The following is a 25,508-nucleotide window of genomic DNA, read 5'->3' as shown; positions in this document are numbered from 1 at the left end:
TGTGTATAATCAACACTTCACACTTGATGCCCAAAGTGACATCAAGAAAGCAGAATGGGTTCACTAAAAACTTGTTTCCTAGGATTACAAGAGCAATAGGTTAAAAGAAAGCCCCTCTGTCTGCTGTGCCTCTTGACCTCGGCAAGATACACACGTTACCTCTAAAGGGAGGTACAGGTAGTTAAAAGGCCTACCAGAAAGTGGTTGTTGATACAGGTCACGGTCAGCTTCGAGAGAGGAACACAGTGGCATATTCAAGGGCATGATAATCCTAGTTACGTCCTGCATCTTCAGCAAAGTCTTTAAGAATGAAAAGCAACCTTCATAAGCTTCAAGATGAGACAAAATTGGGAGAAACAGTCAACATACTGGATGAGGAGCCAGAACTATAAAATAACCCTACAAGATGGAAGGAGGAAGTGAAAGTGACACAATGAAATAGACAAAGAACAAGAGTACAGTGCTGCATTTGGTCAACTGCAAGACGGGACAGGGGAAGTCTGCCCTAAGAGCAGAGCTTTTCATGGACTGCAAGCCACAGTGTGATGGGATGACAAAAAGTCAGCACAATCTTGAGATGGATTAACACAGCACGAGCGGACCCCTACCCCACTGGTCAGTGCTGGAGGGTTGTGTTTTCTCAAGGTTAGGGTCAGCCCAGAGCCCTGGAGAAGACAGAACAAGGCATGGGACCTCCATCTGTCACACGAGGAATGGTTAAGGAATGGCCATAGAGCTCCCATATACCCTCAGTCTTTCCATGAAACACCTCCTTCCCACCTGAACTGAAGCTTGGATTTCCCCAGATCCTTCCTCCTAACCTTTCCACTTGGCGGTTGCTCACTCTCCAAGCCCACAAGATGAGCCAACTCCTCTTCAGAAGTTCTTCTGTCTTGACCCTAACCTACCAACCTCCAGAACATTCTTCCACGTTGGTAAGTGGCTCAACATCTGCCTCGTTTCCCTGACTTGCACCGAGTCCTACCGAGTCCTAGAGAAACTGTCATTCCCCCTGACCATGAACCACTGCAGGGCCCACTCCTGTTCACAAGCTGCAACCACCTCAGGAGACAATCACTGCTGACTGGCTCTTCCCAGCATCTCTGTCCTTACCGGGGTCCTCAGAGATGCTCAAAGGCATTTTCCTTTCCCCCCACTCACCTTCCCAAAGGTGTACTGTTCTTCTAACCCTTCCCCCTACACCCTCCCCACCTAAAACCACCTTGTCAGACTTCACCTTCCCGGGACACTGATTTCTAATTTCAGCCCTGAGAGTTCCAGAATCTCCTGGTGCCTAAGTTTTCTTATTCGCTGAACAGGGTTCACAATACTGACCCCTCTGTGAAATCTGTCCTCTTACTGACTCTTCTGTGAAATCTGTTACTACCAACTGTTTTTAAACAGTTAAAAAGCAAGTCCTTATCAAAATAAACAAAGCCCTGGAAAGAATCTGATGGTCTTAACTGGGAATAACGCCATACATTTTTATTCCTGGAATACTTCTGCATATATTAAAATGAAAAAAAATGGAATGAAAATACTTTTCAAACTGATAACATCTGTAATATAATGTTGCTGCTATTAATACCACATAGTACAATAAACTCCAGCTCTCTGTTTGAAGGCCTGGGTACCCATCCACAATCCAACATCAAAATACACCATGAGAGCATCCATTATATCAAACTGCATGCCTGACTCGCCCTTCTCCTGGGGTAGCCCTGGAGGTTGAATATTTCATTCAAAGTGAGACTCTTACTCTGATCATTCTTCCCAGAATCCATAGCAAAAGGTAAAAAGAGGCAAGAAGAGTCCCTAGGCAACTAGTAAAGACACGCATACATGTGTGTACACATATACATATATGTAAAGCTCAAACTAAATATAAAACTAAAAAGAGAAAGATGATGCTTTGGAAAAGAATGAGAGAACGAAACCCAGACCTCCTCTGGGCAGAGTCCTGAAGTCAGGCTAGAAATGGAACAGTCTTGGGGAAGGACAAGGAGACGCATCGTGAAGGAGATCGATTCTCCTTATCGTGATTTGATATTAACTGAGCATCTTGTATTCCAGACAGGAGAACATTACGATGACAAGATTTTGGAACTCAAGAAATTGATTTTCTCTTGGAACATTACCCGTCTTGTGTTTTTCTAAAAGCATAATAAAGTCAGAGCATCTTCAGTTAATAGGGAATTCCAACCGACAGAAGTCCATAGACCTTTAAGGAGCTCATCTACGAATGATGCCAACAGTTGCAGGGAACACACAGCACACTGACAGCCAGCCCCTCACAGGGTCATACTGAGCTTTATCCTTCAAAGCAGCCCAGGCCGGACCTGAACTCCACTCTTCCTTAGCAGGTGGCTGCCAGAGTTGAAGAGATGTGAAATTGTGTTCACACACAGGATTTGTGCTATTTCTTCATAAGAACTGTAACCAGCAACCTCCTCTGAAGAGCTTTCCCGCTCACACGTGTGCGTGGCAGCAGCAAATTTTCCTGGCTATTCTGCCCAAAAGATCTCAGAGGAAGAAGACAGGACAAGACTCTGCAGTAACTTCAGAAATGAAAACACAGCACCACCCAACTGAAAGAACAGAACTTCCAACCACCTGCCTTGAGTGTGGTGATTTCAGTTCCTTAGGACACAAGATGCCTATAGGTGAGTAGGGCCACGGTGATCGTAAAGCAGGGGACCTCATTTGCCTCCCACTCCCCACATCCTACAATTCTTCTCACGCTGAAGGCACCCGCAGTCATCCTTCCTGCTCAGTAACAGTCACTGTGCCCCTCGTGGGTTCCTCCTCTTCACACTCACAGCCACCGCCACCCACCCTCGCCCGCTTCACCTCCCGACTTGTTTCACCCGAAAGAATTGCGGGGTCACTCGGCACTTGAATAGGACGGTAGTTTGGGACACGGCTGCTCAGCTGTGCTTTCCTATTTCTAGAAGGCTTTGCTAGTAAATGTTTCAGTGCAAGCACAGCAGCCTGAGGGCTAAAACAGCCAAACACATACACAGCTGAAGCCCAGCTGGCCAGAATCCTCTTAATGCTTAAAGGAGCATGTTTGCCAAGGGGACACAGCAGCAGACTGAAGTTGGGCGGAAACGACTTCGCTTCAGGCGAGGTAACTGCTGATAAGATCATCATCATCCTACATGATGCCTGGCAAGTTGATTTTCAAGATATCCCTAAAAAGGTTACCTTGGATATAGGCTCATATATAACTGTCCTTTAATTAGCAAAAGCAATTATATTGCATTTTAAAGCTTAATTCAGATACTCCTAATGCATCCCTTTTATGAACATTTCGTCTCTGAGGATCCTAAATAATATCTGATGGAGAAAGAAAGAGACATTGGTCCATTAGGACACACGCCACTTAGACAGTCAGCAACATGGCCGACTCAACGGCCATGAGGCTGGTTGCCCACTAAGAGTCTAGAACTCAGTCAACTATAGTAGCTCAAGAGGCCTTTAGCAGCTCATTTCTCGAAGAGTCCATTTCCTCCACCTATAAAATATGTACTTTACAGAACTGTTTTAAGGCTTTAACAAGAACTTTATGTAAAACTAGTTTGTAAATAGTAAAGAGCTGCACAAATGAAAGTCTGAAATGGGAGGAAACTGGGCCAAGAGAGACGTACGCTTCAGCCTCCTGAGGGTCCCTGGTGGTTGAGTGCACAGGATCCTCCTCCCTACATAAATCTGGCCTTAATTCCTATATTTACGACTCACTGGTGTGTAAGTCGGACCTTGAGCAAGTTACTAGCCTCTCGGACCCTCAGTTTTTACAACAACGCTACCCATCTCATAGAACCGTTGTGAGAAATGCCTGCTACGTGATACACAGTCAATAAATGGCAGCTAAGAGTAATCCAATCAAATAGGTACTAGAAAAATATTCAGGGTAGGATAATAATGGGTCACACTTCCTGAAGAAGTCCAACCCCTGTTCATTCATTCATCACCAAACCAAAAGTCACCAAGCAGTGGGCACCATAGAAGTCAACACGGACACAGAGGTCAGTAAAACATGGCCCTAGACTTTGAAAGTTCAAACTCTGACAGAGGAGACAGACGTGTACACAAATAATTGTCACCATGTGCTACGGTGGTGTGGGAGCCTTAGACTCAGCTTGGGTGGGTTGGAAGAGGCCTGACAGAGGTGCCAGCATTTGACCTGAGTTCTGAATGCGACCATCCTTAATTCCCTCTGGGGCTATTGCAGTCACTTCCTAAAGAATGACCCTGCTCCTACCACTGCCCCCTTATGATCCATGCTACACACAGCAGCCAAAGGAGTTCTTAAAAGCATGTGAATTAGATAATGTCATTCTCTTGCTTCATATCCTTCAATAGCGCCCCCCTGTGGTCTGGACAAAACCCACAATCCTTACCAGGGCCTTGAAGACTCTCCTTAATCGAGCCCCTGCCCGCTCCCCTTTTTCACTCTGCTCTACCTATCCTGAGCTTCCTGTCCCCTGCACACACCGCATCACTGCTCCCTGAGAGCCTTTGCCTGAGTTTCCCCTCCGCCAGAAATGCTGTTCCTCAGAGATCTTCAAAGCTCTTCAAACTTTCCAATCAAAATTAGCTTTTTCCCTCCCTACACTGCTCTCTCCCATTACTCTATTTCACTTCCCCAAAGCTTCTGTTATTATCTGAAAGTACCTTGCATGCATGCTTATTGACCCAATCGCTGACTATATGTCACTAAAATGTGAGCCTCTGGTGAAGAGTAACTATACTATCTTGTTCTCTGGCAAAAAATAAGCATTCAATAAATATTTTTTTAGCAATGAGTAACAGAATCGCAGAATGCCCACCCCCAAGGTTACGTGAATTTCCCAATCCGCCAAGGGCCTGAGTCAGCTCTTTTTTCCCCTAGATGTGGCTTACCCATCCAGAGGGTACTGAGTTCAAAACAGTGCTTATCTTGAGCAACATCTCCTAACATAGTCTCCCTACTCCACTGCTACCACCATGTTCTGAATCAAAAGAAGGGGACATTTGTGACAAGCTAGGTTGTTTCCTAGCACCCAGAGACAGGCAACCGATGTCTGAAAGATTTAAAAAAAAAAAAAAAAAAGAGGTGCAGAGGAAGCAATTTCCTCAGGAAGCCATGGGCAGGCCCTGGGCCCTCAGGCAGAACGTCACCATTAAAGACCTCAACAGAGTGACAGGTCAGACCTGCACTGCAAAGAAGCCAGCCCTTTGGTCCTTCCCAGGACCTTGAGCCCTAGGAACTGCAAGACACACTAATATGAAACACTAAAGGCTTAGGACTTCTTCACTTTACAATTCCTAATTTCATTTCACTCTTCTGGGAGTTCGACTTGCCTTTTATGCTGGCATGTAGGAGAACTCATAGTGACTATACAACCATGATCACTGTCTATAGTTTGGGGGTAAGAGCTTGAGATATCAAGAGAGCCAAGCTGATCGATGAGAGATAACTGGGCCCTTTCTGTTGCCAATACCTTTATCCAAAGGATTATGTGCACTAAAATGCAGGTGTGGCGTATTGCAAAGAAGTTACAAAATCCAGTCTCTTAAGGAGAATTTAAACTTAATCATGTGAAAATGTAGACCCTAAACTGAAATGATACCAAATGGTTTAACCATGTACATGTTCTACTGAAATGTGATTTCTGCTGTTATTGTTCATCGGAAGGGACATAAGCACCCTGGGGTGGGAAATCAGAAAGAACGGTCAACACGAACCAGGCATGATAGTCCAACCCTTCTTGCAATGATTTCTTCTTATCTCAACTTTCATTCATTCAACATTTAATGAGACGCTAGCTACCACTGTGCTAGGCACAAGAGAAAATAAATGCCTGGAATAAATCCCTCAGAGAATTTCTAATCTAAAGGGGAGAGACACAGAAGCCATAAAATAAGGCTATCTCAACTGAAGCTTAGAGGATGGAGAGGCAGCCTCTAGATGAAGGTTCCAAGACTTTCATGAAGAAGATAACAGTGACCTTGAAGGATGGGTGGATCTTGTCAACAGGAAGAGACCACCATAGATAGAACAGTGTAAGTCAGGGGGTACAGAGGGACGACATGTACATTATAGCCTTGGGATAGAATGTGGCTGTGCAAGGGCTGGGAAAGAAGACAACTCTTCACTTAGACTTTAACTCAAGGACAGAACCTTTCTGCTCTCCCCCGTTTTCCATAAGACCCAATTCTCTACATGTGATTCACTCTAACTCACACTTATTAAATAAATAAGAAAATTAATCCAGGGAGAAAAAAGTGATCTATTCAATTCACTTTGAAATTGCTGCTGCTACGGATGTTTCTGGGCTGTCCTAACAAGCCAGGTCATTGTAGAACTCTGCACATCCTTGGTTATGGGTAGATACTTGTATTGTCTCACTAACGACATGCAGGGGTTTAAAGAAAGGGCATGTGGCCAACAGTGGGTAGGGGTGGCATGAAAGTGTGTGTAAGTCTGCAAATTTGGAAAGTTCAAGGAAGTTGTAGGGACCAATACCTTGTGGATGCTTAAAAAAGTGAGGAGACTCATCTATGAATCAATTCTATTGACGCCATCATCCCAAAATGCAGAGCTAATACTCCTGTACTATAATTCCAGAAAGTGATATTTTCATTTTTAAGAATACATCCAGTGAACATTGAAATACTGTTTTTAAATGATCATGATGGAATTGCAGCATGATATTGTATAAGACCAAACATACTGCCTTAGGAGTCGAGAGACCGAATTCTGCTCCGTCACTAACGTGCTGTAAAACTGCAGTCAAGGAGCTTAACCTCCGTGAGCCTCCTGACGGGGAAGAGGCTGATGCCTGGAGGTGAGCAGGGTTGGTGGAGGTGGCCAGGCTTTTGCTCGGCTCACATGCTCATCGGGCAGCAACGTGCCTCAGGCCTCCTCGGAGCCTCCCTCTCTGCACTCATATGTGGGGTCAGGGGTGCTGCTAAAATGTAGATCTTCACAACGTTTACCTAGCTTTTGGCTAATGATATCTAAGGGGGCTTTGGATTCTAAAATGTCCTCTGGGTCCTATTTTCTGGTGTCATCTTTAGGTTTGAGGACAACGCCTTGAGAAAAGCACCTTCTTAAATGAATCTCGCAGCACAAAGGTTCCAGAGGCCATTTTAAAGGCTTTAGCCATCAGCAAAATATAATTAGTAAACAGTTAAGGATTTAAATATAGAAATCACACATTTTAAGAACCCAGGGGTTGTCAAATCATAGAACATATATTTTTCTTATATGTATCTTATTAGCCATCATAAGACCCTTACAAATCATATGTAAACACTTCTATATATGTACACACATACTTCTACACATACACACACACACACACAGAATCTAAGGATTACTATAAAGACAAAAGGACAGCTATTATGAACCTTAATCAATGATCTAAAATCCATCACTTTAACAAACGACTGTATATAAAATAAATAAGCCATAAGGATGTATTGTATAGCATGGCGAATACAGCCAATATTTTATAATAACTATAAGCAGAGTATAATCAATAAAAATTTTGAATCACTACGTTGTACATCTGAAACTAATATAATATTGTAAAAACTATGTCAATAAAAAAATTAAAAATAAAAAAATTAAGTCCATTACTTTAAACGTAGTAGCACACATAGCGACAAGCTTCAAATTCACAAGTTGGTGTGAATTTCACCCTGGCATTTTCATCAAGGACCCATGTCAGGTGAACACACTAACCTGACTCCTACATTTCAATAACTGGAGATTTATTTAAACCTAACACATGGCTATTCTTCACAGAGTTCTAAGTTTCTTCTCTCATGCAGATATCTGGTTCTCTTCAGTGTTTAGATATTTTATTTTTATAGTTCTATATTATTTTAAAAATACATACTCAGGCACATCCATATATTCAGACTAGTACACATAGACCCACAGAAACCTAAGTAAATATCCAAAATGACATATACCTAATAAGGGCAGGACAGAAGCAGAAGTAGGTCATTTCGTTTATAAACAATTATGCTTATAAACCATTAGAGACACTCAAAACCTAACGGCTACAGACAAAACCCTAACCATTAGAAAAGATCCAGGTTGAGAGTTTATTGTACATTTTGAGTTATTTTCCTTCCCATCTAGTCGGTCTGCCAACAGTAGTAACTAGATGACATGTTGAGTTCCCTGCTGCCCTCAGTACTGTGATCTGCAAATTAAAGACCTGTGATGATTAGCACACTCTCTTGTCACCGTGGCATAAAAGCAAGCAGACTAGTCCTACAGGAAGATCTGCTTTTGCCCAAGTGGGGCAGGAAAAAAAAAAAAAGGGTTGGGAGTCTTAATGCACCAAATGTGAATGATTAGTCTGTAATGCGATGCTGATATTCATTTTTAAGAAGAAAGGTAAAGCAAGCAGCACACTGGAATGCACAAAGAGAAATGTCACATGAAGAACGGGGAGCTCGATGTGAAGCAGAGGGGACTTCTGTCTGCCCAATGGGCCGCTCCTTGGTCTTGCCTTATAACCACCAGTTAAGGCTACCTGTTAGCCCAGGGCACTTTTCCAGCCAACTTAATGAAACAGTTATACATGTAAGAAACATTAGCCCCCATCTGAGACAGTGATGCTAATTTTCTAATAGTGAGGGTGCGATGTTATCCCCTGCACCACCTGGACACAATATAGAAACTGACAACAAACATTCTCCCAGACAGCATGGTATTACCATCCCACCAGTGTGCAGACTGACATCGCTACAGAGGACAGTATCAGTAGAAACTTCCCCCAAATTTTATCCCAAAGTTAGTGAATACTGGTATTTGGTTTTTATTTAAAAGAAAAAAAAAAAAGAAGGCCAGTGTCTTCAAGTGTTGATTTCTTTCATCATAAGCCATTTCCCAGCTCCAGAAGCTTTGAAGTGAACGCGTCTCATCTGTCAGGCAGCCCCTCACCCCCAGCCTGCCGGAGTCTGCGAAAGTGAGACCTATGAGTCTGTCTTACCTGTAATCTGACTCTGTCCTTGTGGATTAAAAGGACTTGGTGCAGAGTTCAGGGAGGGCCGTGGGTTCTGAGGCGGGACACCTACTCTCATACTGGGATGAGGAATGCGCCCTAAATCACTGAGGCGGTCAGAGAACAAACTAGGTTTAGAGTCATCAAGCTTCTGTCTGTGCCCTGGAAACAGCAAATCATAAAATAAAAGCATATTAATTAGCTGAACAATTGACCATGCTAAATAGATACGTGAACATACATACTAGGGGTTTAAGCCAAGGAATTGTCAATACTGATCTTTATAATGATGCGTCTATATAATGCCTTCCATTTCAAAGGGCTTTGTAATAAGCATCGTCCGGTGGCAAGCATCCCTGGTTCTGTTCTAGGAATGGAGAGCGGAGGGGACCAGAGGGTGACTCGGGGCCAAGCATCAGCGGTGAGGCCCAGACACCAGAGTCCAAGAGGGACTCTCTGGGCACCCCCTCTGGATTCTTAGGGAGGCTGGGAAAGGTGACTGTGTCCTGGGCTGTGTTTGCTCATTTCATGAAGGAGGAAACCTGCCCTGAAAGTTCAGAATCTGTGCATGGGACACACAGTGGGCCATACTTGGGGCAGAAACAGAGACAAACACATCTGTTAAAGGGACACTTCCATGATGACCATAAGTGACTTTTTCTTTTTTATGTTACCACTGTACCTTATGGAGACTCCTTTCTGAAAAATTAAAACTCAAACCGAGAACCCCTTTAAGAGGAAAACAGAAATACAGGCAAGGAAACTCAAATCCTCGAGAGGAATGTGGATATTTTGTGATACGCCAAAGCCTGAAAGCGTATAATAAACTATGTTAAATCAGAGAGAATGCTTTTTTATTTTAAATCTAGTACTGTGGTTCTGTAAGAGAAACTGAAAAATACCCTTTGGGTTACCATGTGAATGTGAGAATCCACTGTTTAAAACAAACAAAACAAAAACCTCACTTTATCTCTCTTCTAGTCTATTCAAGTGTAAAATCCACAGAAATTCTAGATATTAAAGAACTATGTAAGTTGAAATATAACCAAGGTACTAAGACTTTTTAAAAATCATCCAATCATTCTTAGCAAAGAGCATGGTATTGCCTTGGTGCAGGCATAACTGGAAAACACCTGAATATTGATGCAACATTAGTTAAGTGTAAATCTGTAGAGTGGTACTATGGTGAACAAGTACAATAATGCCTACTTCCTAAACAGAAATATACTCCATATTCTGTACCAGTGAAGCCCTGGTATGTTGCCCCAACAGTTTAGTAAAATGTTAAGTAACTGAAGCTGATTCAAAGAAGAGCCATTTAAGATGATGACTAGAAAAAGAATTTGCAGGAAAAATTAAGGGCATTAGGAGTAGTATCTATAACAGAAGAAAACCTTGAAGGAGGATTATTAAGAGCCTTCGAGAATAGGAAGGTAGACTCTACAAGTAGCAAGAACACCTCATCTCCCACTTAGTACAGGACAAGAGGAATATATCAGGACAGGGTTAAGCCGAACATTAGAATTTCCCAACTATAAGCTGTCTTCCTAAGACAAATTCCTTATTTTACTTGCCACCAAATGTATTTTCCTGTCTCCTTTTTCATTGCCTACCCAGCCCAAAGAAAACAGACAGGAAGCCAAGGTTTGGTAATAGGAGTGTAGCTGTCTCCCCAGCCAAACATGTTCCAACTAAGGCTCATTAACTGAAATGCACCCACCACCCTATTTCCTGCCAGTGTAAGTCTGGGGCATGTGCTACAACTGAGGGGCTAAGATTGGGAGAAAAATGATCAGGAAAAACTAGGGAAACTCATTGCTTACTGATAGTTGTTCTCCCTACCATTTAGGACTTTTTATCCAGATTACACATAGATTTTAGAAATCTAAAGGGCCTTTAGGGATTACCCAGAACAGCTCCCAGACCCCAGGAAGTGAGGTGTTCATAGCTGAAGTGACCAAGGCCTGCAGAGATAAAACAACTAGCTCGTGGGGGTCTTAGCTATTGACTAGCTCAGCCTGGACCAGGATGCAGCCTGGGTCCTAGTGGACTCAGCTTTCCATACATCATGTGGCACCGTCCATGCTGGATCCTAGCTTCTCCCTTCCTCTCCCAGCTGCTACGAAGGACTGCAAATATCCAGAGTGATGCACCTGAGGACTAAGCCCTGGGAGGCGTCAGGCTGGTTTTCAAGGCAGGCAGAAGCAGCAGCAAGGATTCAGTTACAAAGTTAACAGCTCGCCCATTACCCTAAACATACTTCCATCAGTATACCTCGCTGTGTCTTACAAGGTTCACGATTAGAGAATCATACAGTACTTGTCACACTTAGATCCACGGATTCTGTTCCTCATACACATACCAAAAAAAATAAAGGATTGCTGTGGTGTTGATACAGCTGTAAACATTAACAAGAAAGCTTATGGAATTGTCCCTGGAAGTTATTTAATAGGCCATATTTTTGGAATGGCAGATTCCCTGAGGGCTGCGAGGGGAGGGCTACACGATCTTGCATGGTTCCTTTATATACTGGGGCTCTATGTGGGCCATGGGTCACAAGAAAATTTAATCAGCTCTGCCTCTGCTTTCTACAGCCCTTTCGTTAGGTTTTCATGGGGACCGTATGAGATGTGAACTCAGTACACAAATGAGTGAGGACACGTTTATTTTCTCTGAGTCCGGTGCTTCGGGGCAGTAATAGGAGGTCGTAGGCAAGAAGAAACGCCTTGGAGGAGCAAGGACGGATGTGTGTGAGAAATTTAAGAGCAGGTGAAATTTGAAAAGACTCAATCACCTTTTGGAAATGATCTTCGAAGGCAAGCTACCGAGTATCTACACACACGCTAGAGTAATTCGGGGAACACCTATCTGCAGCTGCATCTATACAAAAAACATACCCATTTTTCTTCCTAGAATGTCTGCCCCTTCACAGCCACCACCACGACCACAACAAAATTCTTACAGGAGACTGAAGAGCAAAAGCCAAACGGGGTCTTCATCTTTCAACCGTGGCAAATAACTGCTACCGCTGAACCACATCAGGGTGACACAGAAATGACGGGCTGAAAGAAGAGGTACTTAAATCCTCAGCACCCAAGCCATCCCTTCGGAAACTGGGGGCTCCAAAGACAAAGGGCACACTGACTTAAATCAAGGGCGGGGTGCTCTGCCACAGTACAGGGAGAACCAAACCTCATCCAAAGGGCCAAAGAGTGGATCTTCCAAGCAGGAGGAAGCCATAAAGAATGGAGAACTGCTGTCTCCATGTTGCACAGTCTTGCATATCTAAGACTGTGAAAAAGCTCGGTCCTGGATCTCCTTTTCTAGTTGCACTGCCTGCTTTGATCAGTGGCTCTCCCATCCAAGCCGAATAAAAATCTCCTCTACGGAGCTTTGAAAAATATAGATGTCCATCAGCTCAATTAAATCGGGAGCTCTGCAAGAGGGTCCTGGGGAAAGTTATTCTTTAAAAGCTCACGACATAGTCCAACGTGCAGCTGAGGTAGAGAGCCACAGCCCAGAATGATCCCACAACCCCACTCGCTCAAGGCCACCGACTCACATCCATGCCTCCCCCATCGCTAGGCTGAGCCCTGACCTCTGTCCTGAGTTCCAGGTTTGTGTGTCCCTCCGCCTACTTGACTTTGATTCTCCCCTGGGACATCTCAAAGGTATCTTAAATTCAGCATATTTAAGACACAATTCTTGCTTCTTCTCTCCAAGAAACCCCGTTCCTCCCTAAGAGTCCCCCATCTCAGATGGCACCAGCCGCTCAGTCCCTTAAGTCAAACACCTTAACACTTTCCTTAATTTCCCCTTAACCCTCACTCCCCACATTCAATCCATTAACAGATTTTGTCATTTCCATCTTGAAAGTCTATCTCAAATCTGTTCAGTTCCACCAGCACAACCCTCACCCAGGACCCCATCATGTCTCTCTAGGCCTCTGCCATTGTCTCCCTTAGTGTCCCATTCCAGGACTTTTCCATTTTCCTGAAATGCTCTCCCCAGGATTCTTTGTATAGCCCACTCCTTCTCAACCCTTAGACCTCAGGGTGAACACCACCTCCTATGAGAGGTGCCTGCCTACTAGACCCAGAGTAGGTGCCCTCCCCTCGAGCACTCCCTGTTTATTTCCTTGATGGCTGTAACCACCGTCTGTAATTATCTCACGCATTGATTTGTCTCCCCTGCAAGACTGTAAGTCCAACAAGAGCAACTGTTCTGGCATGTTTACAGCTGTAATTCTCACAACCCAGCTCAGTTCCTGCCGTACAGTAGGTGCTCAATAAACGTTTATACGATCAATGAATGAATGTTCTCCTCTTTTAGATAAATGTCTTGGTTGAGAGAAATTTTTCTGGCCCAGGATATCATATTATAGCACTATCTTTCCCAGAAAAACTCTTCCCTTCTTATTTGGCAGTCTTGTGAATGCAGCAGGGAAACCCCTTTTTGAGAGACCAGCCTTTATTGATGGATGTTTCCTAAGAAATTTCCCTGAAGAACGTTCATTTAAATGAAAGCTTGCTTGCTTGCTTGCTTTCTGAAAAAGCAGTATTTGCTCTTACTATAATTCTTAAGTATTGCCGCAAGTCATTTAGAATCATAGAGCTGAAAAGGACAAGAGAAATCATTTTGACTCTCAGTTTTAGAGCAGTGTACCTCTTTAATGGAGAGGACTCTGAGTCCCTGAGAGGGGAAGTGACTTGCCCAAAGTCACACAGTTAGTGGCAGGACGAGAACTCAGGTCTTCTGACTGCTGGTCTGGGGCTCTTTTCCCTCCCATTTGCCAACCAGCTTGTTTTAGATTAAAATAGCACATCATCAGTTATTCAGAAAAAATCACAGTCAAAAGTGAATTTCAAGTGGAAAAAAAAGTAGTTTTCAGAACAAATTTCATTCAAAAAGTTCAGTGTGTTTGGCTGAATATGACTTTTGTTGCAACAGATTCAGGGGCACAAGAAGAAAGTGTGATGGAAGGGTCACGGCATTCACACATCCCTAGAGCAAAGACACATGAGGAACGGTTAAGTCACCAACCAATAGTCTAATGGTTCCATTCTTCCCCACCCGGTTCTTTCAGTCCAAGGGCAACTCACCCACGGTGAAAGTTGGTAATGTTGCCTTTAGAACTTCTGCTTAAAAAATCACGCTTCTGAAACTGGTCCATGAAGACTCTGAAACCGTGGTAATGTGAACTACAAAAACAAACGTGCCACTCTGATGTAACCCATTTTTGCCCATTTTCATAAAAGTAGATTGAGCACCGCTTCACAACTCTGGAGAGGCAGGTGGGCGTCCAGCCAGAACCTCACGCTCTGTGCCCTGTATTCACAGCGTGATGCACTATGCCAATTAGTGAGCCCTCTTGAAGGATGCCCAAGTGCACTTACAGAAGAGTACGCCTTTCACAACAGGCAGGGGGTGTCACAGCCCCTTCGCTCTCACGTGGCACAGAAGGGTCATTTTGCTGGTCACTAGGGCATGATGTTTGACAGCTCCTCTCTTTACAGTAGTATTTTAAATCAGTTTTAAACACTCACTTGTTTTATTAGGTATCTATCTACTTGTATCCTGGGTATCAGGAAGATACAATGTTTAAATAAAATAAAGTTAAAAGGCAGATCTGCAATAAAGCATCAATCAGGAATCAGTATGGCGTCCATATTCAGGTCAGTCAGTCTAGCTAGTGTGTGCTGGGCATCTACTATGTGAATTTGAGCGGGGAAAAAATATATAAGATAACGTCCTTGCCCTCAAGCAGTGCACAGTCTAGTAGGGAAGAAAGGCAAGCAGTTAAATCTAACTGCAAAGGACTGTGTGAGACAATCACTGAAATGCTACAGTTTGGGGATCAATTGAAAACATATAAATATGGACTATTTCAAAATATTAAGGAAGAGGTGCTTTTGGTGATTATGTAAGAGTATGCCCTCAGGTTTTAGAACGGGTAACTAGAGGTTAAATGTCCTGATGTCTGGTATTTGCTCTAAAATATTTCAGCAAAATAACAAATGAAGCAAATACAGCAAAATGCTATTAATTATAAAACAAGGCGATGGGTACCTGGGGTTTTATGAAATATAATCTCTTTCAATGTATGTTTGAAATTTTTCACAATAAAAAAAACTTTAAAAAGCAATAAAATGCCATTGGAAGAACAGGGGAACAACTGATGCTGACTAAAAGGGAAGAGGAAACCCTCACCGATGAGATTATTACATCCTTGAAGGTGGAGGGGGAACCTGATAAGCAGAGAAGGAAGGAGAAAAGCTAGTTGGAGGACAAATGACAGAACCATGATAATAGATGTCCTGTGAGACAAGATGGTGCTGAACATATATGTTATATTAACCTAACCAGGGGCAAACCATCTACAAATCACTTGACACTTCTCATTTGACAACATTAATTCTTTTCAACGATGCAATATATACGGAAATCTGTCTTTTAAGACAGATCTTTTCATCCCCTGACTAATAAAACAACACTTTGGCATCCCCTGAGACTCCTGTGCCATGCCGTCAGGCCTCCCTGAGGGGAGAGGGGGGTCTGGGAAGACATGAGCTAATTGTGCTGCCAGCAAGTCAAGTGACAGAATGAGATCTGGTCCAATACCCCAGGGCTCAAGCCACAGAGTAGAACCATCTAAGAATGCTGTGACAATGACTTAGAGAGTAAATAGGAATAGGGGAGAGGACTTGAACCAGAATTACCATTTTTCAGAGTAAACTGGTTATATGCAACAGAGATGCTATTCCACAGCAGTTCTGGGGGGTGGGGGGACAAAAATGACGCCTTCAATTCTAATCTCTCTACCCTGAAAGTGGCACATGAAAGAGTGTTTGCAGGGAGGGGTTAGGGAACAGGTTGACTAATTTTAAAGACAGAACTCAATTCCAAATGAAGTTACTTGGAATTTTACCTCTGAGGACGAGCGTTACTACATTCCCGCAAAAATGGAAGATGACACAGACTCAAGTGAGTTCTTAGGGAAGCCATGCAAAGTTTGGATCCAAATACTTTATTGAGGCTCTAGGTTAAAAACCTTGATTTTCTGTGTTCCTACATACATGTGAAAATGAAAATACTATTGAGAAAAGTGAAACTCTTATCTGTTTACATTCAAATGAATCCATTTCACTGGTGGTTTGTGAAAGTCTAAAAATCGAAGACTGTACCCTTGTCATGCACCCAATGTTTAGATAAGTGCTTTGCCTCTCCCTGACACACCTCTCTGTGCCACTACAAACAGTCCCAACCAGCTTCTTCTCTAATTTCCCTGTTTCCATTAATATAACTGTTTTCTAGTCTCCCAGGCTCAAAATTCAGCCTAGGTCTTTTCCACCTCCCTTTCTTAGACCCCAGCATCCGGTCAAGCCCATGCCTGTAGTTTCTGCAGGTCTAGCCCATCTACAGGGATGAGCCCCTAGTTTCCATTCTCACTAGGACCACTCCTAACCTCTCACTTGTGGTTAAGATACCAGAGCAGCAGGCTGGCATATATGAAAGGGCACCAGCCAGCTGTATGACCACAGGAAGGGTTTAATGGAACTCTCTGAGACCTAGCAAAAACGAAGAGTTAGTTTCCATCATTTCTAAAGTCCTTTCAGTCCCTAAATCCTAACATTAACGTTATGTACCTGCTCAAACCCTTTCAGTCGTCTTACAGTGTCTATCAAATTAAACAGAGCCCCCTGGGCCCAGTAAACAAGAACCTGGAAAAGACGGTCTCAGTGCACCTTATCACACTTTCTTCCAATGGTTCCAACCGTACTGCTCCCAGCCTATGCCCCACTCACGCTGGACTCCCCACAGTTCTTCAGAGTCCCCGTGTCTTTGCCCAAGCTCCCTCCTCCCCTCAGAACTGCCTCTCCCCAGCACCTCCATTTGGCCAAATCCCTTCCCAGTCTCAACCTGGTCACCACATTTGTTCTGGTCTTTTCTGTCTCTAGGGCCTCGGTGAGCCCTCTGGTTTCTATCACAGCAAACTGAGAGCAGCTACAACTGCTTTTTGTCCACTACATGTGTTTATACTTAAGTGTAGTAGGCATTCAGTAAGCATTAACTTTCTGTGAACTGATATAAAATATGTATATAAAATTTCAAATCCTAATATCTTAGATTCTCCTGGACTGGACTGTGAACCCCAAGGATGGGTGTCACGTCCTACATCTAACACGTAAATTTGAGCCTAGGTACAGAGAAGGCACACAACAAATAGTTGCTAAATTAGTAAATAAGAACATTGTTACATTTAGAATTATCTCTCCTTTTGTCCAGTAAAAGTCAGAGAGGAGGTGGGGGGGGGGGGAAGGCTGGTTATTGGGCAACATTTCCCACAGTTAAATTGATGAGTCTCTAATCTTTGCTGGGAAAGGCTGCTGAGTCATCCTTTTTCCTAAGACTATGCTGTCTGGTTCAGGTCAAAACCTATTTCGGGACTAGGATAATGAAATGGACTAAGAAACTGTCTTCATGTTTAAGGAAGGCCTGGAGCCCCTCCGAGCCACTGGAAATTAGCAGCCGTGGAATATGATGTGTGCATGGGGCCCCAGAGCTCACACAGGACGGCCCGTGAGACAAGACAGCCCTAGACCACTGTTAGTGTGTGGCTTCAGACAGAGGACCACAGATCATAAACAAATCCCCTTCCAGGAGATTCTTCTCTGATGGCATTTCAAAAATGAACTAACAGATCTTCCCTCTAAGGGCCTTCTTAATATATAAACCAATTTCTAAAGGAAAAAAAAAATGATAATCACTACCACATATCTTCAAGAGCTCTCTTTCGAGCCCTTGAACAGAGTCAGGCATGTAGAATTCAGAGTTTATCAGGAAAGAAGAGAAGAAGAACAATTTCACCCAAGAGAGGTCTGAAGGCTTCCAAGTCTCTTGGGTAAAAACATAATTATGGGAAGAAAAACATAATCTACTCAAGAGACATAATTACACAGTTAAGCCATAGACTCCATAGAAATATTCTAGGAACTCCAGTTCATAGAAAAAAATGTTAAAAGCTTGAATTTGCTTTCTTTTAATAATAAGAGGCGCCAGTTTAGATCAGTGAGTAAAAAGTTCACTCTCCCAAACTCGTATGGAGTCATTTTTTAAATATAATTAGATGCTTGAGAGAGATCATTGAAGGACAGCCTCTTTCAAAATGTAGGCTTCTAAAGGTTAAAGAATTCAAGATCTTTCGATAAATACACAAATGAAAGAATTGTGAGATATTAATTCGCATGTATATAAATGCAAGTTAATCTATAACTTTTAGATTTTAGGCTGTGGCAGATCCCAACAATCAAAGAATAAGTATATGGAAGAAAGGACAGTCACTCACCACGGAATAACCCCTGAAAAACATGCTTAGAGTACAATCCTTTTTCTTGAAATAATGGAGTCAAGCAACCTGAAATATCTAAAGAAAGAGAAATTCCTGGGAGGTAAGGAGAAAAAGGGATTTTAGAAATGTAAAGAAAGACCAGATGAAAGCATAATGGAAATATACAGGAGGAGATGTAATATTTTTGCAGGCGGTGGAAAAAGAACTAAACCGGGAACCTGGCTGACTTCAGCTCAGCCCCTATCCTCTGTCCTAATACGTCTCGAATCTACTCTGCCTTTTTTTTTTTTTTTTTTTTTTTTTTTGCGGTATGCGGGCCTCTCACTGCTGTGGCCTCTCCCGTTGCGGAGCACAGGCTCCGGACGCGCAGGCCTAGCGGCCATGGCTCACGGGCTTAGTTGCTCCGCAGCATGTGGGATCTTCCCGGACCAGGGCACGAACCCGTGACCCCTGCATCGGCAGGCGGATTCTCAACCACTGCACCACCAGGGAAGCCCTACTGTGCCTCTTTACCTCTAAATTCTCTGGCACTTTCTTTCTAGTTCCAATCCTGCTACCCTTGACTTTGCCTGCCTGTTGTTTCCAAGGGATGTTTCTTTCCATCTTTACTTGCATTCAAAATAAGGTTATATGAATTAGAATTTTTCAGAGCTGGAAGAGAATGTGGATTTCACCAGACCACGTTTTATTTTAGAAAAGGAATGGATGCCCAGAAAACCCCTGTGACTTGTTTGAAGTCACAGAAGTAGGCAGTGACACTGGACACTAGCCCCTGACCAGCCTCTCTCTGTCCTCCTTTTCATATGCCAGGCTGCCATACAAGGAAAGAAGGGGGAAAAAGGCTAAGGAAAAGAGACCTAAAAAGAACAAAATAAGAAAAAGCCGAGCAGCTTAATTCAGAGATTTTGTTACATTATATCCAGTCTTACTGACTCCATTTTATCACAACACATCTTGTTCTATTAATTACAACCCAACATCCACGACTGTCCTGGGCCATCAGAATCCGCATGTCTCCCTTCAGTTTCTGGGAAATGAACAAAAGATCTCTTTCTCTGTGTCTACACTTCACTCACAAAACTTAGTAAAACTCAAGTGTGTTAGTTCTGAAAACATTTCCTTTGCCTTCTTTGACTATAATATATTCATACACACCACAGTTTTGTGTTACTGGCCTTTACAGAGGACCCCACTGAGAGATGTAAAGATGTTTTTTCTTAACGGTAACGTTTTAGGCAATGGAAATGGTAGTTTCCATAGTTGAACAAAAAGCATCACTGTTTATTTGCCAATAATCCAGCTAAACATGGATGGCATTATTCTTCAAAGAGCCTAGTGACAACTAGCCTACAGGCTGTCACGCAATTCCTGGATCCTGGCTGTTTCCTTAGCATGCGATCTTCTCCGTTTCTCTTTCATTATTACGGTTTGGGGCATGTGCTGTGTGACTGTGTGTGTGTTTCAAGCAAAGCAAAAAAAAGCGCTACATCGAAGCAATTAAAAAGTGCAAAGGGCTCCTCTCTTGACATTTGCTGCTACAGCCGAGGAACATCATTTTCAATTTTCCCCTTTCTGTAACAGGAAGAAAATGTTAAAAAGTAATAACCAAGGAGAAAGTCAGCCAGCTCCCGCAGCCTGGTCTTGCTGTGCTGAATGGCAGTGAAGATCATAGAAGAAGAAAAAAGAAAAAGACAGGGGAGAAGGAAAAGAGGGGGAGGGGGAGAATTTCTTGCTTAAACTGGACCTAGTCCAGCTGGCAAGAAGAGGTGGTTTTCTTAACACTTGCAAAACCTGATTACTTTTTTAAAGGAATGAAGAAGAAGGAGAGGTAAACAGCCATTAAGACAGATTTAAGGGACTTAGTTTTAATCTGGTCTAAGGCCTCTCCAATTGTCTGCCGCTCTGCAATTCTCTGCTCACTAGACAGGAATACAGGGTATGTCAGTGTCTTCCGAGCGGCCAATGCTGTCAGCTGAGCTCTGTGGTTACCCTCTCAGGTCAGGCATGGAAGGAACAGCGGCTTAAGCAATAATGGATGGATGTCTGTTATGTGCTGTGTCTGTCAGAAGTCTGTTCTACTACATTAAAGGACTATTGTGTTTATATCTACACAACAGGTCTCAAACAGATTGTTTAAACATGCTTAAACAGGAGATGTCTTTGAAATAACCCCCCTAATAAAAGTCAGATGGGTAAGGAACTGAAAAATGCCATCAACAACATTAAAAAAATAACAACCTCATTTCTCTCTAAACTGCAAGGGTAACATGATATAAACTCCAAAATAAAACAGTTTACAAGTTAAACTCAGAAAAATTCCCTCGTGGATCAGCAGCCTTTTCCAATGGAATAGCGCTTATCCACCCATCCATACACCCTTCCTAAAGGCTGCTGCACAATGTACTATAGTCTTGATAGACAGATAATTGCTTTGTTCAGCCATGTGTAATGAAGGGAGTCTATTGTGTTAATCCCTGTACTCTTATCTTCTGCGAACTCTGAATAAAGAACTGAAAACTCTACCCTCTTCATTCCAAAACAACCAGCGTTTACTCACTTTCAGATCTGCTAAAGTGTTCTTACATTCCACTCTGTCACTAAAGGTGCCAAGTATTTTGAGTAGGATCAAGTTATTGTTATATAAAAGGGAATCTAAAGTAGTGTTAAATGGAGTTAGAAGATAGCAAGTTTTACCTTTTTTTTTTTTTTCAAGGCACAACAGATTAGAAAAGTGCATTCTTATCAAACCCAAGGAAGTAGGTTGGTGGCCATTTTTTCAGAGCTCATCATCAGCACCCCCTCAATGAAAGAACATGATAGAGACACCAGCTCAACGTTTTTTTAGATATTAAAAAAAAGAAGAAACTCAGGTGATTAAAATTAAACCTTTTTTTCCCAAAAGCAGCTGTAAAGTTTTAAAGATTTTTGTCTGCTGGCTTCATGCTGAATTATCTAATCAGTAATGACAGTTGAAGATTTTTCTTTTGTCTGCGTAGAATGTATAAAGTATTGGCTTTTCCACATACATGTGTATATGGTTATAAATTTACATTATCTCTATTACATGCATACATATATATGTACAGAGAGGGAGAGCCCAGTGAAAGGGACAGAGACACCACCAATGTCAGTTCCATGTCTCTTTCCAGGTAACTAGGATGTTGTCCTCTTGAGGCCCAACATGCTATATACTCTACTTACACCAGGACACCACAACCCTTCTGACTACTGAACACACCATCAGCCTAATTAGATGCCTTGGTTTTATTTCAAAATGGCACATGCTCAAGAATCCAGGAAGCCCATTGGAAAAGAAGGAATATGGTCTGGAAATTGGGGTAACCAATGAAACAACCTCATCATTTTATTCTTTCCCTCCTGGGTTCTATCACTTTCATGGACCTTAATGGTCACAGAAATGATATCCTTTCTGCTCCAAAGGTAGGCTCTTCCCAAGAATTCACTGGCCTAATGGCTCAACAAATCCTACTAACAACCCATGAGATTCAACCGTAAAACTCTGTCCAATAGAACTGATTGCCCAACATGTAGTAAGAAAGATAACACGTGACTAATCGTCAGGAGATTTGGGTTCTGCCACTAATAGTAGCTTGTGAACTTCTCGGGTACAGAATTTTCTCATCTGTAAGATAACAAACTACCTAACTTACAATTCTAAGAATCAGTGATGCCATGGATACCTCACCTGTCACCATGGGTTACACACACACACACACACACACAATTAGTGAACTTAATGGAATAGTTAAAAGACCAAACCACCATCTGACTAAAAGCAGAATCCCATACCTAAATCTGGGCCTGACTTTACAAGGATCAGAAAATCTGGAGTCTGTTCCTGGCTTTGCCACCAACTTGGTTGTGGAGCTATAGGCAAATAATCTATCATCTCTATGACTCAATTTCCTCCTATGACTCAACTTCCTCATCTATCAAATGAGGATCAAAGTATTTGCATCACAGGGACATCATCAGGATGAAATGTAATAGAGGTGAAAATGTCCTACACGGGGGAAACCACGATGCAAATACAATATTCGTTTCTCAATTAAAATTTCCTAAGCATTTATTATGTACCATGAACTGTGCTACACCAGGGGGCCCAGCATATACTTGGGGAGGCATCGTATAAACAAATAATGACAGCAATGTGACAAATAGCATAACTGAGGTCTGAACAGGCAAAGGGAAACCAAAGAATAAATGCTTAACTTCCAAGAGCAGACAGGAAGGGCTCACAGAGGAGATGGCATTTGAGTAAACTGAAAGGATGAGTAGAATTCAGTCAAGCAAATGCAGAAGAAAAAGACATTCCAAGCAGAAGGAACAGCAGGTGCAAAGACAGAGAGGTTAAAAAAGCATAGAGGAAACAATCTGGCGTGGCTGGGGGTGTGGGAGGGAGGGGGTCAGGCAGGTCAGATGCTGAAAGGCCTTGTCCACAAAGTCACAGCATCAGAACTTCACCTTGTAAATAACAGGGGATCACTGAGATACTGTAGGCAAGGGTGTGCCATGGGCTGATTTATAGTTTCAGAGGACCACTTTGCTTAAAGGGGAAAACAGATCTAAAAAGCAGTGCAGTTTGGGGCATGAAACCAGTTAGGGGATTATTTTTATATTATAGACCAAGAGACAAACACTGAGAGTGTGAACTCAGCTACAGCCAGGCTAATGGGTATGCAGGAAAGCATTTCAGACACAGAAGAGATAGACAGGACAGTAGAACAAGAAGATATAAGAGGTAAGGTGGAGAGGATGAGTCTCCAGTTTCTGGTTTGGTCAAATAGGTGACTGTGGGGCGTTCAAAACTGGTGAAACTAGAGGGGGTTCCTATTTGGGTGGAGAAGTTTGGTTAACGTGAGGGTGGGAGGATCCCGACTATTGCAGGGGACATCAGTTGGAAGTACCTATGGGACATACTCAGGTGGAGATGCCCAGGCAGCAAACCAGAATTAAGAGTCTGAGATTCCGAAGAGGACGGTGATGCATTTGCAGCGGTCACAGGAACGTGAAGCCATCGGTGTAAATGACTCGGTCCCTCGGGGAATGGATATAGAGAATGAGTGGAGAAGAGTATCTTAAAAGGAGTCTAAAAAGCACAAACACTTAAGGGGTCGGCAAACAAGAGGAGCCAGAAGAGATGGAGGAAGAGGAGGAGGAGGCGCCAGTGGTGCCATGGAAACCAAGGAGGAGGCAGCCCTCCTCCTGAAAGGACACAAACCAGGAACCACTGCCCCACTGCTACTTCAGGGGCTCGAGGAAGCCTGAGAGGAAGCATCCTCTCCTTCTACTCTGGGACCAAGGGCACAAAGTTAATTCAGCCACAATGGTAAAAAAGATAACTTTCCTCCAATCCCTCTGTACCCATTCCCCAAGTGACTTCATCCACACTATGGCTTCAAATGCATCTCCAGCCTCTCCTGAACTTGCGACTCACATTTCTAGTTGCCTCTGGGCATCTTTTTAATAAGAATACCTTCACCAGTGACTGCAAGTGTGCATAGGGTCTTCTGAGTTCAGTCTTGGTCATGTGATTTTAAAGGAATATTTTAAAGCCTCCCAACTGCAAAGCCATCAGCCCTCTTTGGGCCAAGTCACAAGTCAGACTGTGACTCTGTACCTGTCACTGGCACAGGTCAGAGGGTAACCAAAGTGTGTTCTGGTCTAAATATTACACCGGGAACACCTAAACCAGCGTCCAAGAGGAGGGGAAGCAAAAGAAAACATGAGGCGACAGCAAAAATCTCTAAAACTAACCATCTTTCGCAGTATAACTTTGGAAAAAAAATCCTCCAGAATCCTATGCAGCAGTATATTTGACCACTTCTTAGCCTGCCATTTGCACTCCAATAAGCTTAACAGAAACACAGAAACAAAATCAAATAAACCCAATCCCTCTTCTGCACCCTCCCCCTTTCTGTAGTCTCACTCTCAGTGTCAATCAGAAAGTAACCAACCCTGAAGAATGTATATGGAGATGGAAGGAAAGAATCCATCTGCTCTGGATGGAGACGTGGCAGGGGTCCAATGCAAATAGTAGGAGTGATAGCATTTAGAGAACTGCAAACTTAACTAATAAACACATATCAAAGGACTTTGAAAAGAAAGTCTGAGCCACCAAGTTGGCCTTGAAGATCTTTAGACCTTTTCCTTTCCCCTCCATGAACACTGAAGTCTGGAGGTTGCTAAAGTCCAGACCAATTTACAATTTCCCTTGAAAAAACATGATTATCACCTCTACTGACTCTGCAATGGACTTTTTTTTTTTTTCCTGTTAATTCAAAATGAGGTCCTAGGCTGGTCAATAATTTTAGGTACCAGGTCACAGCATAAATTTGTATTCCTTAATACTAATCTGAAAAAAACAAATTTCAGTGTGTGTTTTAAAAGTTAATTCAATTACCTGATCTACTTTGTTCCACTGAATTACCCTCAACTGAGTATCTACAAGGGGCAAAATGCTATTTGAACTTAGCCCTGAATGTCTAGGAGGCCCCAGATTAATAGAGAGGAACACAGAAGAGAGTTAAAATCAAAAAAATACCACCCCAGCCAAAGCACCAGGTCATAACTTCCATCAGTGGTCTGCAAACAGTCAAGATGGAGACATTTTTGCTTTTGGGGTTTTTAGGGGGTCTTTTTGGCAAGGGGTGGTAGGCATTAATCATAAAAATAAAAGAGATTTAGTGTTAGTCTTCTGAAAGTCACCATCTATCTACCTAGAATTTCATATTCAAGAATTTCTGCCAGTTAAGTTTAACTGCTGATATTCGAGATCCAGCTCACGGGCCTTCATATCCATAAAACCTTCCCTCCACCCCCAAAATTGAAGTAAAGCTGCTCCTGAACTTCCCTGTCACTTCCACTGCCGCTACCTTATGCCCCTTCTCTTTTCCTATCACCTTCTGTTACAAAGGCACAGGTGTGAATACCCGTGCTTTCTCCCCTTATCGGAGCTGCCTTCCGGGCAATCTATACGACTAAGTCATCTCTGCACCCCCACAGCCCTCTTTCAAGTACATATAGGTACCCAACAAGTGCCTGTTGAATAAATAAATGGGCCAGTGACTGACAGAATCTATATGCTAACAATCATCCTCTCTAGTAAAAAAGTAGTTCTCATTACA

The 25,508-nt window shown here is 42.8% G+C and overlaps 1 protein-coding gene across 5 annotated transcripts in view; it reads right to left on the bottom strand.

Annotated features, from left to right (window-relative positions):
• The window catches only part of RUNX2 (RUNX family transcription factor 2), a 302,059-nt gene that overhangs the window by 222,851 nt on the left and 53,700 nt on the right, over positions 1-25,508 (bottom strand). For 4 of the 5 annotated variants that reach the window (XM_067006329.1, XM_067006328.1, XM_059077788.2 and 1 more), the window contains exon 4: positions 9,000-9,173. The exons of the other annotated variant lie outside the window; for it this stretch is intronic. In XM_067006329.1, coding sequence (XP_066862430.1) covers positions 9,000-9,173 — 174 coding nt within the window. The remainder of the gene's footprint in view (positions 1-8,999; positions 9,174-25,508) is intronic. 5 annotated transcript variants of the gene reach the window in all.

The sequence above is a fragment of the Kogia breviceps genome, chromosome 10 (assembly GCF_026419965.1).
Source record: "Kogia breviceps isolate mKogBre1 chromosome 10, mKogBre1 haplotype 1, whole genome shotgun sequence".
NCBI lineage: Eukaryota > Metazoa > Chordata > Mammalia > Artiodactyla > Physeteridae > Kogia > Kogia breviceps.
The sequence above is the reverse complement of the archived record's forward strand: the minus strand, read 5'-3'. Positions and strand labels throughout refer to the sequence as shown.